General features: G+C 41.7%; 1 protein-coding gene across 2 annotated transcripts; it reads right to left on the bottom strand.

The window, feature by feature from the left end:
- Positions 1–615: 615 nt before the first annotated feature.
- ccnjl (cyclin J-like) lies at positions 616–17,017 on the bottom strand. 2 transcript variants are annotated; one of them, XM_053324231.1, is made up of 6 exons: positions 16,769–17,017; positions 15,944–16,054; positions 12,268–12,478; positions 3,206–3,505; positions 2,924–3,083; positions 616–2,361 (listed from the first exon to the last, which is right to left on the bottom strand). In XM_053324231.1, the coding sequence occupies exons 2-6, from the start codon at positions 16,019–16,021 to the stop codon at positions 1,833–1,835; spliced, it is 1,278 nt and encodes a 425-aa protein (XP_053180206.1). In that variant the 5' UTR covers positions 16,022–16,054; positions 16,769–17,017; the 3' UTR covers positions 616–1,832. The 2 variants fall into 2 exon arrangements, with proteins under 2 accessions (XP_053180206.1, XP_053180207.1); XM_053324232.1 differs by having other exon boundaries at positions 15,944–16,051.
- Positions 17,018–17,455: the final 438 nt, after the last annotated feature.

Genomic DNA, 17,455 nt, shown 5'->3' with positions numbered 1-17,455 from the left:
AAACCAAATGCAGATCAAGGTTCAGGTGAGAGATACCAAAAATTAATAACCATTTCATGCAGAAGCAGCTCACAATTCTCCACAGCACTGAGAAACTGTTCAATTCAGTCGACATCCGAGGAGTTTGTGTCCATGGTCATTCAAGTTATCACCATGGTAACCAGTGTGCAGCCCTCATGACTGGCACTGAGAATCTGGATGTGTTTAGACTTCAACAGGAAGCGGCAGATTGGGAATTGCAGCTTTAGAAATCTGGAGAGCACTTACAGACGACTGGCTGCAGATGTTTGTGTGTGTAAATCCAGTGACCATGAGGTTGTTCCACTCGGATGCAAACAGACTGATTCATGCATTCAGTTAGCTGAGATGGAAGCAGAGTATGGTCCAGTGATGAAGAAGGGGACTATTTCAGACCCCACAGATGCAGTATTAACATCCGTTTAAAGCATAATAATAGCACAGAATAATGGGAAGGCTGCTAGTTTCAGCCTTAAAACCTGAGCCTGAATATACAGTTTCTATGAACACGTACAAAGAAAACTAATTATTCAATGGTGTGTTTCTAAGTTGGTATAAAAAAAGCTACACTATATCAAACAAATATGAATATAAAAAAAAACAAGAACAAGAAAAACAATTAGTCATAAATAAAAGCTATGGCATGTTTCAATGGCATCATATTCAAGTAATCTTGTTCAAGTCCCTGATACTTAGTGGTTCATGTAAACATCATTAACACAGACACAGAACCAACAGTTCATTAGAAGGCAGCAGCAATTCATATGTACAGTACACAACCAACATCCACGTCTCCTTCACCACGCTGGTCCGGTCATGTCAGTTTGTGTTCAATTCTTTGAGTGGAGCTGGAGACGCAAATTAAAACTTTAGTATGACAAAAGCCTGTGGCAGACGTGAGCCACATGTTCGCCCGGATGTGTAAGGGGCTCCAGTCAAGAGGCTCAACTTTGGAGGTGGGAGAGAAGAGATGACGATGACAGGAGGGGAGAAAAAAGAAAAAGCTAAACACTGCAGGCGTGTCAGAGGTGTCGACTTCACCTGCTGTGCACAAAACAATGAATTCTTCATCCCCTCTGAGGACTTATGCAGTGAGGAATTCCCAGAGGGGCCCTTCCGCCCTAACACAGGCAGCGTATCAATGTTCGCTGACATTCAGGAGACACAACCCGTTATTCACCAAAATATTTCACTGACATGCACAGCCTCTTTATTCCATGCCAGATCAGTGACAAGCTCTTTTCTTGTCCCATCTCTGGCTCAAATAATGGCTCCATAAACAATACCAGCCAATTTCTTCTTCTTCTAAAATGCGTTCAATTTTTTGGGATTAGAAAAAAATATGTCAAGCAGCAAGATATCCTTATCGCAGATACTTTGTGTCCTGTGCACTTCTAAAATTGGCTCAGCTATCACGCAACTGAGAAGAGGCACTGAATGAGGTGGGTGTTAGATCACACTGCTGCTTTCATCTCATTCACAGTGATGACAGTATTGTAAAAACACAGATTCATAAAACCAGTTAGGAATATGGCAGTAACATTTTCTAATGCTTCAGTATTTTAAAAGAGTCTGAGGAGCATTTGTCACGTCAGTGTGATGACTTCCACCGGGTCTGTCTTGCCTTTGGACCTCTGCTTACGTTTGAGGCGTCTCTGTGAGAGGGTTGGGGGACTTGGACATGCTGAAGGTGTTGCGGTGCCGACGGAGAGAGAGAGGAGGTCTGTAAATGGATATTTCCGAGTAGTAATCTGGGGCGGAAGCACGGCAGTAAACTCCCGATACGGTTTTTGTTCCCTCTCCGTCTCCTGGCGTCACCTGTCGAAGCAGCCGGCGGTGAAAGTGTGATGGGCCCCCAGGTAGCCACCGCTGTAAGCCATACTCATGCAGTGACGGGGTTCTCCAGCGAGAGCCATCTGCACAGAAATGGGGCCCTGCAGCGGCAGCGCACGAGCCCCCGGCTGAAGGCCAGAGGTCAGGCTCGGGTAAGAGGGAAACCCACCTCCATGAGTCATGGAAGGAGCCCCAGTGAGTAGACCCATCCTGTGGCTCTGAAGAAAGTCCTGAGACATGTTCACCACAGGCCCCAAAGTGTGGGAGTCAGCTAGCGCTTGAAGCTGGGACAGGGAAGGGGAATGCTGGGAAAGGTGTGGGAAACCGTCAGGCTGAAAGAGCAGCTGTGGTGTAGTGGAGGTGGAGGAGGAGGAGGAAGAGGAGGAAGCTGGTCTCTGGATGGCTGACACTGGAGAGAGGTGAGAGGTCTGCGGTTGAGTCTGCAGAGAGGGTCGGTGAGGAGGGGTGGATTTGGTTTTGTTGGCCTCCTTAACATCGTTGTCATGAGCACTGTGAAGCAAAAAGACACATATGAGTCATTATCACACCAAGATAAAAAATGAATGCAAACTATGTGTCCTATCAAGTACTGAATGGAAACTGTAATTGCACTGCAGGGAGACAAGTGTGCAACTACTTGAGTTAGAGCAGCATACAGGAGAAAATGGCTGCTCAGACAAATGCATCAGCAGGCAGCAGATATAGGTCTGGACCACCCCCACTTTTAACTCCAACACAATTAGACTGAACATATGCAAACAATTACACTTAAACAGATGCACACAAATTAACACATACCACTGACCAAGAAATGTGAAACTTAATTACAGTTGTTGAAATACTCGACACTGAAGCTATCAGCCAGGATTATCAGATAGACAGGCTTCAACAGATGATACACTCAACAAAATAAGCTTCTTCTGGTTTTAAAGAAAAGCTCTCTTGTAATCCAAAACCATGGCAACCAAAAACACCAACCCGCACCCTGAGAGGCTTTGTCCACCAGAGGAGCCGTTTGTTATTCTCTGATTAAGTGTACGTGTGTGTTTGTGTTTGTTGGTGTGTCCCTTACAGCAGCATGAGTTCGATGCACTGGGTGAGGTGGTCCCAGGTGTAGCCAGTTAGGAGATGCAGAGCGGCCGTCCAGCTTGGGGAAATCTGAAGGCAAATACGAGACGCCGCCACACACGCAGCGGCAACCTGGGATGGTCGGAAACTCAGGAAGGCGTGGTCTATAAAAACCCAGAGACAAGAGGTTGATAAATGCTTTGAAATGACTTTTAGTTACATCGACTTTTGAATCACATCGAGTCTGACACAGAGAGTCCAGTTCCCCATCCTCCTCTAAACCCACCTTGCAGTGAGACTTCCAGGAAGTAGTGAGTGTATTTGTCCATGAAGGCCTTGGTCTTGGAGAGCGAGGACAGTGGCCAGCCATTGTAGAGGTCGCCCTCCTGTACCGAGGCATGGAGGTAGTAGTCAATAAAGTGGGCGGGTGTGGGCATGCACAGATTCCAGCCGAAGGTCTCCAGCAGTAGAAGCTCCATTTTGATCAAATCTCTCTTGTTGAGAACCAGGTTCAGGCTACACATGAAGCCCAGAGAGTTCAACTGCTCCAGCTTGGGTACTCGGTCCTCCTTCTCCTCAAATTTACCTGGAAAGAGACAAAGAGATCCATCAAGGTTAAAGAACAATACCGCTGCAACTTCACTTTCATACTCAAAAGCTACATTTGACCGTTGAAGTCAAGTATTGGCTCATAAAGACAAACTCCACCCACATTCAAAAAATGTTATGCATCAGAGACAGCTTCTTTTGAAAGTTAACATTTAAACCCAACAAGGATTTTCTTTGTACTGTATTGGGCATTCACATCTTAACACAGTGAAAAGAGGCTTTACAGCAGCTAAATAATCTCCACTTTATTTTTTGGATTTTGAGATTTAAAAAGATTTTGAACAATGATGTGAAAACACATCTGATAATAATGTATTTGTTGATTATCTGTTGACATGAACAACACAAAAAAACTAATTTCATAACTGATTATTTGGTCCAATTATCAAGACAAAATGTAAAAAAGTCAAGCTTCTTAAATGTTAGAATTTGCAACTTTTATTAGTTTTATGTCTTTGTAAAGTTAAAATCTTTGAGGTTGAGACTGTTGGTTGATTGAAATGGTCATCTTGTGCTCTGGAGATGCTGAGACTCTTTTATTCACCATTTCCAGATTTTTCATAGACTAAATAATTAATGGATTAAGCTAAAAATAATTGATTGATAGATAAATGAAGAAAGGAAATAACTGTAATGTGTGATTCATGTATTGTGATCTTGTATGCTCGTTGGAAATCAAAGCCATTGACAACACACAACACTAACAAGTGGAGTTTCACTAGTTTTAAGTCTCATGATGTCTGATAATTACATTATCACTTTAAACAGTTCTAACAGAGATGCAGAAACCTAACATTTCTGCAGAACATCTTAAATCCAGTCATCTTTTACAAGAGTATGATAATTGATCTTTGCAAATTAATGTTGCAAAGTTGTTTTCTTTCACTATAAGATCATCTATAGCCACATGCGGCAGGTTTATGGTCAGCCCTTAAGAGCCGTACCACAGCTTTCACAAAACAAGTGCCTGCTAAGCATTAGCAATTAAATTGACTATTACTGAACATCTGGCCATAAAGCTAAGCTATTACGCTAACAAGCCTAGGAAGCATCACTATAGGCACACAGAGTGTAGGGCACTTACTGTGGATTATACAAGCCTGACACTTTCCATGAAAAAGCCAGTCAGCTTGATCCCTGATATTTCTGCCCCCCCTCCCTCACTCCCTCCAGATCCTAGCAGACATTACAGCAGTGCCATTATGGTGAGCCCCCTCCCCAACTCAAGACATCCTCTTTTCCATAGCAACAGCCCTGAGGCCTCTGGGGTCCGTGTGACCAATGAAGAGGGGTGTTTCTGCCTTTAATCTAAGGGTCCAACAGGCCTCCTCTGCTCAAACTTTAAGAATGAGGGCGGAGGTGTCAGGTTACTCTGATACATGCTTCTGAAAAAACAAGCTGTGCCTTTAACTGGAAATTTGGGGGCATATAAAATGGAGCTCACTGGCACCCAAAATGAATCTTGATTAATCAGATTTGTGGAAAGTACAGTTGGCAATAAACACAATGTATTCAAATTACATGAATACATTTGTATCAGCATAGCACAATTTATATAAAACACCCAAACAAAGACATACACACTTAGCAACTCAGTCATTTTTGTAGAATTACTTGGTTTTATATCCATGAGCTAGGATTATTAAGTTATGCATCAGCTTTGTAAAAATATCCTTCCAGCTGGGATTGTGAACAACCCTCTGTTGGGGTGAATCTTGGCCTCAAATCTAAAACCATGGCAACCAAACATTAGAAATAGGGGCATTATTGACTTGTCTGAGCTCCAGTTAGAAGTGGATACAGTGAACACTCCAAGCAACAATTGTCATTCCATGCTAAAGCTATTGTGGGAGTCTTTGATGGACCTCATTTACCTCTTTATGCCAACGTCTAGGAGAGTGGAGCGTCTTCCTATCAAGTGCGAGTTTTACTACTGATGTTGCGACCTACCATTAAGCAGGGCAGGAGAGAGGAAGAGAGAGGGAACAGTTGAGAGAGCATGAGTGGAGGGGGTGTGGGGGATCTGCAGCCCAGCAGGCCAGAGGGGTAATTAGCAGAGAGGCAGTAATGGCGTCTCTCCACCAGAACAGGAAGCACTGTGAAACAGGGCTGTTTACACCCACTGGGGCTCATTCCACGGCCCAGTCCACACTTGCCCTATTCTGTCACCCTCATATCCTCTGGATTCAGGGCCGTGTCTGCTGCTAGACTGCTATGTCCACACAGACGCTGCCATAAAAAGCCATCAATACCCCCAATCTCCACACAGCCACAGCCCCTTTGATCTTAAGAGAGATGCAGCGTGAGTCAATCTCCATTGTGCTCTGTGATTACTCCTTTGATTTACTGCTGTGGGTGACTCGGCATATGAGAGACATGGGATGCCCAAAACCTTTGAAAACTAAAAAACAAAGCGACTTCAGAGGAAGTAGAGTATGACTTGAGCCACAAACTTGTTTGACTTACTGTAAAAAGAACTGACTCCTGTGTATATTACAGCCTGTGTGACTGTTATCTCTCACAAAACAGAGGCCTCATTCATACCAACGAGTTGGCACAGCAGGGGTGCAGACACAGAGGGACTCCAGCAAATAACAACGCAGAGTAGAGAGTATAGCTGATCCTGCCTCTACTTTTTGAAGCAACAGGACCAGGTATCATTACACATATTTAGATAATGGCGCTTATTAAGGCTGCAACTGATGATTATTTAAATTAATGATTGATCTGATGATTATGAAAAATATGAAAAAAAATCTGATCTTTCCAGAGCCCAAAGTGTGATCTTCAATGTTTGATTAATTAACATTAATCATATTCACATTTGAGAAGCTGGAAAGAATATATTACTTAAAATGATTAATCTGTTACCAAAGTGTACGCAGATGAATAGGAGGTGATCAGTGTCGGTCTTGGGGAGGACTTAATGACACAAACAGCAGCACAAGAACTTAACCTGCATTTAGGCAATGCTAGTTATTTATATCAGGAAATTTAAGAGTAAACAAGAAACATAATCTGACCAACTATGTGACGCCAACTCCAGATACTGTCTCATATTAAAAAATACTTTGGTTCAATACTCATACTGCACTCTCCAATCAAACACATAAAAGCACACATACCAACTATAGTCTTGTATTGTTGTATTTCACAATTTATCGTGAGCTTAAAAACCAAAGGTCTGTAATTGCTGCCCTGAAAGCTAGTGGTGTAATGGTTTGTGTATTGCCCCCCAAACCGTTCAATACAGGATGTTCAGTTCAGTACATGACTTTCCGCGGTTCGGTACGTGAAGAACAATAACTATAGCACTTAGGTTCCACTCAGGATGTTTTGGCAGCTGTAGTATGCAGTTAAGAAGCTCATGGATGTATATCCACAGGCTCAGTCATGCTCATGTAGTGTTTCCATCATTATTATTAAAATATGCCCGGTTATGCTCTTATTTAAACAACATCACTTCCCCTAGTCCCCCTCTCCCGTGACTGTCTGCTTTGAGTGAAGTAGTTCAGAACAACTACAAACACATTTGATTTCCAATGTGATTGGACAGCATGACGCAAGAACCAGTTCTGAGCGTCCATGAATCAGCATAAACAGCTGTCAGCAGATGTCCTGATTCCTTACACGAAACAAAAATGTTGTTTTCCTTTTCCAGTGCAACTAAAATGTTTCAGCAATAGTTACAGCCAATGGGCCATTGTTGGTTGTTTACATTCTTCAAAATGAGAGACCAAAATGTTATTTTCTACCTTTCTTTTTTCCCTGCTGTACTGAAAACATACAGAACCATGAGCCCAAAACTGAGGTACAAACTAAACCATGAATTTTGGTCCCATAACAGCCCACCTGAAAAAACAGAGTTGTACAGTCCTGCCTTGAAGGAGTCATGTTGTGTATTTACATTTGATAAAATACAACAAACTGGACTTCCTGAGGTGGGCTGTATATTTCACACTGATTACTAACCATATAGTAACATGCTAAAAACAGCAAAGCTCCATACACTGTTCTGCTGGGGTGCCGCTGTCATCCTAAATGTGGCCTTTGAGAGGTGCATTCCTCTCCTGTGAGTTCAGCCTACCTGGAATGCAGGCGGCTAAATGATCCTATCTTAAATCAGCGAGCAGGGAGGGAACACAATGATGAAAAAAATAAAGCCTTTCTTTTCATCTACACCACCACAGACTTCCAACTACAGGACACCTATCCTGTCTCATAGCACCCACAGGTGACGGTGATGATGAGAAAAGGTCAGGTAAACAGGAAGGGGTTAGAGGTCAAGGGTTAGGGAGAGGTAAGGCAAGGATGCAGGGCCTCCTCCCAGGTGTGCTGTTTGGAGAAGAGGTGGGGGTGGGGATTTAGAGTGATAGGGGCTGTTAGAAACCTGAGAGCTTCATTCTTACACAGAGAATGGCCTCCGTTTCCCTTGCTCTCCATTTAAGCATCATGTAATTCATGATCACTTAGTCTGCAAAATAGGAAGTCACTCTCAAAGAAATGTAAGTTTTCAAAAATGTATTGATTAACCAACACAAAAACTAAAAAACTAAAAAGGGTAGTCACATAGACGTCTTTATCCCTGTGATATCTCTCAAGAAAATGTAAATGTGACCAATTTAGTTAAAAAAAACTATTAACAGCTAGTATTATTAATATTATTATTATTATTGTTATTTAAAACGCATAACAGGGATTCTTGAAAATGAATATGGGAAATAACGTCTAAATGTATTACAAGCCTTTCATTTAATTTTGCTCATTTCATGCAAATAAAGATTTAGGGGAAACAAGACCTTGAGGCTGTTGTGGACATTCTTCATTCTCCTCTTCATTCTCTTTTGCTCTTTCTCTTTGACTTGACAGCCATGGAGGAATTTCCTCTGCTCTTTAAACTCCTTTTATTTGCTGGTTCATCTTTCATTGGGAATGTGCAATTGGTCACAGCTCCATCACAGAATCTCTGTGTTGCCACCCCTGGCTCTGGCGGCTCTCACAATGCAGGGCTGAGCTGAACTTTGACCCTTGATGCTAATGCTTGGGTGACCAGGGAGAATCTAAAAGACACGGTCCTACGTATATATACAGTATGTGTGGTATGTTGTTGCCTTATGGATGATGAGGGTCGACACAACGACAATTCTGTTTTACAATCTGTGGACTATAATTTAAAACAGCTCTCAAATAAACCAAAAAAAGGTGAATGCGTGCTTTTGTAGTATTTAATAATAGTGAATACTATTAACTCTTCCAAATCCATTAATACAGCCTCACATAATTTCTTTAATTATAGGAGCCCCACATGACAACAGCTCAATCAGAATTATTGTCAAACCCCTGAGAAGGGGGTAAAGAGGGAAGTGGGCTCTCTGTTAATCTACATTTCAGGGCACCCTACTGAGTGGTTCAGTTCTAACATGTCCCATTTTGCAGGCCACCACCTCTCCCTCCCTTTCTACCCTGTTTAACATCAGCAGTCGACCTGCCTTTGAAGTACCACTCCACTCATTTCCCAACCCCCCAGGGATGTGGGGCTGCTTTTACTGGCTGCCCTGTCCCAGGACTGGCTCGGTCTGCCTGTCCCTGACAAGGTGAGAGAATGAGGAGGAAACAGAGCCGGCAGCCAAAGGTAAAAGGACACCACCAGTCGGTTAAACGGCTATGTGGCAGTAATGCAATGCTCCTTCAAAAGGAAACTCTCTAATGGATTTCACTTCAATGTGGATCTTAATGAGGTGATTAAGGGGAAAAAATCCATAGGTTTATCACAAGGTTGCCACAGCGACCATCTCCTCATTTAGCAATGTTAGCTTACAGTGAGTGTCTGCCATACCCTCACAAACACACGCCTGCACACACAACAACCTCCAGCCCTCAGTCTCTGTTCCCCTCCCCCTCTCTGGGAAGGGTCTGGCTGGCTGTCCTGCTTGCATTGACGGGCTTTTGTTTGAGGCCTGACTTGGAGAGCATATGGCAGGTGCCCCTCAGCACACAGTTCCTCCCCACCCCCGGGCTCCGAGGCCTGTGTAAGTGCACTGTGTAGTCAATATGACTGAGCTGCCTGTGTGTTTCACAGGATGCTCTTTTTTTTTTGTAGAGACCCTTCATGGAATCAAGTTCACTGAACAAAATTAATTAAATTCAGCAAGAGTCCTAACTTGCTGTTGAAAACACGCCACACAATAGATTATAAGAGCATCCAAACACCAAAATTAAGAGCATAAATACAGCATTGACACAGCAAAAAACACCTCTAACATTCTTGTACTGGCTGACATCAGAGCAATCCATGATGTCATTTACCATTACAATCAGCTGCTGTATGCAGAGCTCTGACTTGAGGGACCAGGATCTGCCAGGAAGACTGATGTGTTCACTGCAGGACTTCATGGAGTGAAACACAATAGAAACATCAAATTTGGGTAAGTGGACTGATTTTTAAATGGAAGTATAAAGTGAACACATGAACAGACTTCTCTTAAAATGAAATAAAAAAATCAGCGTTTGTTTTATGAAATAATCTAAATAAATGCTCAACAGTCAATAACACCTAATCCTTGTGGGTTTGAAAACTGACCCACACACACACAATGCAGTAACAGGATTAAGCAGTGACTGCTGAGAGGCACAAAAGAGGCAGCGATTAATTAACTGAGTGCGGAAGACAGAAAAATTTAAAGAAAGACAATGTATGTGCCTGTCAAAGGCATGTAGGGGAGGCAGTTCAATAACTAGGCCAGATTTCAGAGCACCTCAGGACAGATAAAAAACTAAGACAACTTTGAATCAAACGCCCTTTTAAGCCTTCATCAATCACGGCAGAGACTCCCTGGAGTCCTGGAAGAGTCAGATGCAGTCGAGCAGAGAGGAGAGCCTCAATAACCGAAAGACACAATCAAAAGATTCAATAAAAAGCTGATTAATCTATTATAGATAGAATAGAAGAACAACATCTGTCCAGGTTGGGTTGATAATATTTATATCCCTCCATGAGCAAACTCTCAAAGCTATTCTTGGATTCCCATGGGATTGCTTTTAAATAAAACCTCTTTCAAGTTTCATATTCAAATTTATCCCACCACAGAGACTACTGCAAAGATGGTCTTTGCGTCAGTGTGCATGCACGCACACACAACCATACACTGAGCCCTCCCAAGTGAGCGGCCCTGTTCCAGACTCCCACTTTGACGGCATCATTAGTCTAATTACCCATGTTGCCAAGGGCTGCATTAATGTACCGAAAACCTCACAGTCTGTTAATCACCAGACAGACACAGAGACACTAATAACTACCACACAACCTGCACGATGCATCAGCAGGGAGAGAATGACTAACTCACCTGCCTTACATGAAACAAAGATACACTTTTATATTTAACAGCAGAAAAGCACTTTGGTCACTAATCAGACACTTCAATCACAGGTGGGTACAGGTAGACTGACGATAAGCAAATAATATCAACCAGCCATCAGTCTAGAGAAGATAAGATAGTTTAAAATCCAAGGCCTTTACTTGTTTTCGATAAAAAAAACACATTAAAAAAAAAGACCAAAACCAACAATTCAATAGTCTGTCTTTCACTACTGTCTGACTTCCAAACCTGTCTGTGGCACTCTGCACTAAACCTGTTACCTTGGACATAAATCTTTAAAAATGGAGATTTTCGCTTTTTTTTTTTTTTTTTTTTTTTTTTTAAAGCTCAGCCAATTATCATAACAGCCAGACATTATGTTTTTCAGCAAACCATACTAAAACAGGAGTAAACAGTGTATATGTTGGAGATAATTTTCAGCTGTGGATTAATGTACATTATTGTTCAAGTGGCTATAAGCATTAGCACTACAGTGCCTGTGGGATCTACTGAAAATAAACTACAGCACTAAAGTTCATCATTATGAAGGAATGGGTCACCCAGTTCATTGAGAAGACTCAGCTTCAGCTACACTATCTGTTTTAGTAGGAACAAAACATTGTTGGCCTTTTTGTGGGATTCTCTGACAAAATAGTGAATATCATTACACATATCCTTTAATTATGAAAAAAGAAAAAGTGGCATTAGAGCATTCATTAAAGCTAAAACTGATTTGTATGAGGAATGTAACAGACCACATGGTTTCAATGACAGTGGAGGGGGAAAAAAAGAGGAAATAAAAACCTTCACACCTTTGATTGAAGGACATTTTAACCTCTGCAGGTGTGATACCAGCTCTAACTGACTGCATGGGGTTTCGGTAACAGCAGCATCCCCAGACGTGTTATTATTAGAGCAAGGATCAAAGACGTTCATAGAGTTCAGCAGACATGAACATAATCCCCAACAGTATAAGCAGGTTTCTCCTAAAACAATGGAATAGTCATCCTACAACAATGGCAACAACGCAGCTAGCAGTAAACTGTCATTACAGACGGATCAGTCTGAAAAGTAGAGCGGGAGGGGAAAAAAACAGCACTGTGGTCTCAAGCATAACTCAAATTAGCCTTGTTGCAGGAAGCATTTCAACTTGTGCCATGTGTGCATAAACCACAACCACAGAAGCTCTTCTGCATTTACAGGTTAAAGTTGACTCCTCACATTTTAATGACAAATCTAGATGAAGACACCTCTAATAGATTCATGTTTTCTAACCTCTGCTGTGGTAAATACAGTTTTCCAAAACATCAATTTAAACAAAAAAAATTAAGAGTTGTTTTTTAGAAAATGTTCCTGTCAGGGAAAGCTTTGTTAATGGACTTACTAGCTAGGAGCAGACAAGAGAGGGCAATGATATAGAGCTGCTTGACGGCCACATCATAGTGGTCCATGAACAAGTCCAGCAGGTAGACGGCCAGGTGACGTGCTGTAGGGCAGAGCTGGTAGCGATTACTCAGGATGGCCAACAGGTCTGCAAAGTACCGACGCATGCCGATCTGTGGTGAATGGGCCCGGTAGACCGGTAACTTCAGCTCCTGCAGAAGAAGAAGAGAGGAGGGGTGAGGGGGGGGAACATAAATGACGGGGGGTGAGAGGAGCAGGGTGGGCAGGAAGCTGCGGTGGAGAACTACGGGGGATGTAAAGAATATGCATAATAATAGTGAGCCATGCAGGTCTCATGCTGGCTGGGTTTAACTGGGTGTCTAAAACACTCACAAAAAGAATGAAACTCCAGTTAACATTAGAAAGTCTTGATTATGCTTCAACCTCATTTCAATTCCATTTAATTCACCATCGCTGCAGAGAACAGGAGCTAATTTGGGTCATTGCAGATGTCTCTGAGCGATGGGCTGAGGGTGCTGGTGTGTGTGAGTCTGTGTGTGGTTGGGGATGGGGGGGCCTAGTTGAGAGGTGGATAGGATTAGGTTTCACCCCTAGCACATCTCCTATTCATGTTCAATTAGCTGCATGTGTTTCAAAGTGGAAGGAAGATACTCAGGGGCATTAGCATTGAATCAGCCTTGGGTATCTTCCCCAATCAGCTACAGAAAACAGCAGAACACAAGGATCCAGTTTCAGTTTACCCCCAGAGTAAAAAAAAAAAAAAAAAACATTTAGCACTGGATGTACAAACTCACAGCACAGCTACGTCCTCTGGATTTAAGCTGCTTATGCCAGAAAATGTTTTCGTTTTCAGAAATTGTTTTTTTTTTGCTTTCTGTGAATCTGAGTAAAAACAAGGGCTTTTGATTTGGATGTAATAAGAGATTGAGGATTGAGGATTTAATCTCCTTAAACTCAAGTAGTGAGGGGTCTTTACATTAGAAAGACACAAAACATCCAAATAGAGTCAGATCTGTTGTGCATGCTTAAACAGTCCAACTGTGGCTTTAAAGCTCAGTGTTTCGTCAGTCATTCTTAGAAATACATGCCACAGTCAACACATTGTGAAACATAATTTGCTGTGACAACTAAATGTACCAACACTGTGAGGTTTACACAAACTGTCACCTATTTATTTTGAGCGCAACTAAAACAACATTGATTCTCAGACTGACACTTCAATGGAATCCAAAAATAAACAGTATAGTCCCTCCCGAATCAACATAGAGGGGCTCCACCCCCGGTGCCACATCCAACCATACCATCCGATCCACCCACTGCTTCAGCCCCTGCCTCTGGTCCATCTGTCTGTCTGGGGGTGCAAGGGCAGCAGGAGAATAGGGGTGGATGTGAAAGCAGGGGGGGGGGGGGGGGTTGTAGGCTGCTGGAGTCTCAGGGGCTCCGGGGGGTTTGTGTAGGGTGGAGAGGTGCCTTTGTGGGGGACCCGCACCGTAATTAAGGATTCCACAGCTGCCTCGGCCTGATTTGCATGTCTGATAATTTGCCACATGCTACACACCACCACTATCTCCCACATCAGGGCATTACTGCCGAAGCAAACGTCATTAAGGCTGGATGAGACTGTGGGGGAGCGGGCGCCTTGCAGGAAATCTGAACACTATGTGAAGGCCTTTTTACACACAGCTCTGGTACCAATTCCACCATTCTTCTCTATTATACATTTTACTGGGTGTTCAGCGTTCCCGTGCCATAAAATATATACATGCAGTCGGCAAAAGATTTTTGAATGTGTGAGTGTTATTGGTTGAATATAAAGCAGTTTGCTCATTCTTGATACCTTGAAATTGTAACGCTGCAACAGACTATTACTTTTTCAATCAATAAAGCTGCCAATTTTTTTGATGAACTATTTGGTTGGTACATTTTTGTCAGTGTCAGAAAAAATGGAAAATGTCCATAATAATTTCAGAATATTAATCTCCCAACTGTTGTCCCTAACTTTCTGTCAATGGACTAACCAAATTATTGACTATAGCAAGTTTCAGTATGACATAAGAGGATATGATGTTCCCAATGTACAGATGCTTAAGTACAAAGACTTCAATCTTCAGTGGAACACTGAGGCACTCAGCTGTAACCATGAGAAGTAAATGTACTGTAATGAATGAAAAGCTTGTCTTGTTGGGAAAATGCCAAAAATCTTTCAGTGTCTTTATGCATCATGAGTTACTATTAGAAGATATCTAGAATCTGGGAAAACTGCTGCTCTGAAAGATCAGGCAGAATACTGCCACTGCTGCCATTTTGAGTCACTTGTTAGATAAATATACATACAGTATGTTGTCAGCTCCATGGGATTAAAGATGATTTCTTAATTCATCTTGAAAATCAGATGTGACTATCTTGTACCTCTGGTCCATTTATGATAAAGGCTTCATATGATTCAGTGTGTTCTGTGGTGAGCCTGTTGCTTTGGATTTAAACAGAAATGCTGATATAGGGTGATCAAAGCCTAACATTAGACAGACAGTGCCTCTTTCTCTCATTATCGTATACGAGAAGAGTGGGTGTGTTGTTTAGTTTCCAGCTCTACATACAGATTTTCAGGCGAGCTGACAGCTCAGTCTGAGTCAGACAGTGTCCAGCGTGAGTAAACTGAATCAGACTGTGTGTGTGTGTGTGTAAGAATGACTCATTACAGGGCTCGCAAGCATCTGATATCTACTGTCTCCAGTTTACACATGCACACAATCTCTGGCACATTTGAGCACCTATAATCTAAAACCGGATCTGTATTCTTCTCCCTCAGTGTGAAGCTGACAGGAGAGTCTCAATTCGTAGACGCCAGGGGAGTGACAGATGTCTCCATTATAGTGACACGTGGGAAGAAATATGATCACACTTCAGGGTTAATTAAAACATTCTCAATTAATGAGTCTGAACTCCTCCATGTAATCTAATTTAGATCATGTTTAAATAGACAACAGGAGTGTGTAATTATATTTTCTCTCCAACTATCAATACACTGTGTGCTATATAACATGCTAAGATGCTGCTATCAAATATCAACACATGCTTGCCAGTTTGTACCGTTGGATTTGTATGTCTGCAATCAGTTGTTTTCATAAATCGATACAAGGGTCACTTATTTTCTTATAATCCTTTTTCATACAGAAAATGTCAAAATCGAGAAAGATGTCAGTCACAAATTCTTTCTGTCCATATTTTAATTGCAAGACTTCAACTAACAATTATTTTCTCATTTTCTGAGCCCTTTGAGACTTTTTATGCCTCATTCAGTCCAACTGACACAATATATTTTTTTTAACTATGATAGAAGAGAAAGAGAAAGAGAAATAGAACAGATCCGGGAGATAATACTAATTTTTGCTTGAACTACTAATTAAATATTAAAATGGATGCTTGTTAACTTTTTTTAAACTAATTGGGTAATCAATTAGTAATTGCTGCTCTAATTAATTATTTAATTACTTCTTCTACATCTGTCCAATGATTTCACATCATATACAATACAACACTGATATTTTCATGTTGTTGGATGAAGGAAAGCAGTCTACAGCAGGTTAGGCTCATACTATTGAACAAAATCAGAGTTTCTGATCACAATAAAGAAGTGTGATTTATGACAGACTCACCTTGATGCGGAGGGATTGATGGATATCTGCAGCCAGCTGTCCTTTCCACCATTGTAACTCCCTCTCCATCTTTCCCATCCAGAGGAGACTTCAAGGATCAAGTTTTACCTGCTGAGGTCGATGTGCCCAAAATAAGACACAGGTCAAGAGATTTAATAAGCTGCAGAGTGGTGAGGATAACTAGAAAATAAATAGGTGTTTTATTGTATTTACTAACAAAAAACATCAGATACAAGGACAATTAAGTTGAATAAAAGTTATTCTACATTGGCTATTTGCTTAGGAAAATAGGTTTTTTTAGGATATATAATCAACAAGAGGTGTTTGTATCGAGAACAAAAACTATGCTCTTTCATTAAATACATATTCTTAAGCAATCCAGTCATTTTAGTAAAGTTTTTGAGCACCTTCCTAATCCCACCGTAGAGGTCTCTTTTTCACTGCATAGGCCATTTTCTCTACTAGGGAAATTAAATGGCTCAGTTTAAATGCCCAGCTCGACCACGCTGTCGGTCAAATGAATCAAATCTCTTTTTTAATAATGTCACTTTACCAAATCGTTTTTTTCACCCACCGTGACGATAAAATAACCATCAAATCTACACTTTGTCATTCAAAACGCGTCTGCAGCACCACGAGTCAGCGGCCAAACAGTGAGGCTGCACAAGTTAACTGCCCACCGAGCCCACACACACTCCTTTAAACACAAAAAAACAGCATACCACGATAAAACTAAACATCCCCACTCGGATACAACTGTCCTCTCTCACAGGACAACAACCGGGAAAACTTTTCATCTAGCTGGTTATTAAATGTGCCACTCACCGCTCCGACGGGAATGCCCCCCAGACCCCTTTGTCTTAGTCCGACATCCTGAATGAGAGAACTCCTCTTCGGCTCAACTTTGAGAAAGCTCTCGTTTTTTCGGCGACAAGACAAACTTAAAATCCTCTGCCAAGTTCATTCAGCAGCTGCCACCGCCAAATCCAGACACCAGGCGTTTCGTTGCGCCGTTTTCTCCGAGCTGTTTACACTTTTCCGAGCGATTTTTTCCTCCGCCGTTTTCTCTTCGGTGGCTCCGCTGTAACAAAGTAGCCTCTTCGGCTGCACCAGCTGCTGCTGTTGCGGCGCGAGGTTCGTGCGCTCGACGTGAAGGTCCCCAGTGCATCCTGGGAGTTGTAGTCCATTCGAAGTCAGTCAGAACTACAAATGTACTACTTGTGTATATTATATTATATTATATTATATTATGTTATGTTATGTTATGTTATGTTATGTTATGTTATGTTATGTTATGTTATGTTATGTTATGTTATATGATATTATATTATATGTACTGTGACACCACCTAGAATTTAAAGCAGAGCTGTTGTATTGGATTGCATTAGATTGCACAGGTGTACCTAATAAAGAGGCCAGTGAGTGTATTATATTATATAGTATTATATTATATTATTCAGATGTGGATATGATTATACAGCAATTTAGTATAATGTGTAATTTACTTCACTA

The sequence above is a fragment of the Scomber japonicus genome, chromosome 8 (assembly GCF_027409825.1).
Source record: "Scomber japonicus isolate fScoJap1 chromosome 8, fScoJap1.pri, whole genome shotgun sequence".
NCBI lineage: Eukaryota > Metazoa > Chordata > Actinopteri > Scombriformes > Scombridae > Scomber > Scomber japonicus.
This window is presented reverse-complemented; position numbering and strand designations above follow the sequence as displayed.

What these genes read in the sequence shown, in the direction of transcription:
- ccnjl (XM_053324231.1), bottom strand. Translation starts at nt 16,021, where the DNA reads ATGGGAAAGATGGAGAGGGAGTTACAATGGTGGAAAGGACAGCTGGCT. An exon ending in CTCTTGTCTGCTCCTAGCTA is followed by an intron (nt 3,506 to 12,267) that starts GTAAGTCCATTA and finishes GTCTCTTTCCAG; the next exon opens with GTAAATTTGAGGAGAAGGAG. An exon ending in TGCATCGAACTCATGCTGCT is followed by an intron (nt 2,362 to 2,923) that starts GTAAGGGACACA and finishes TTTGCTTCACAG; the next exon opens with TGCTCATGACAACGATGTTA.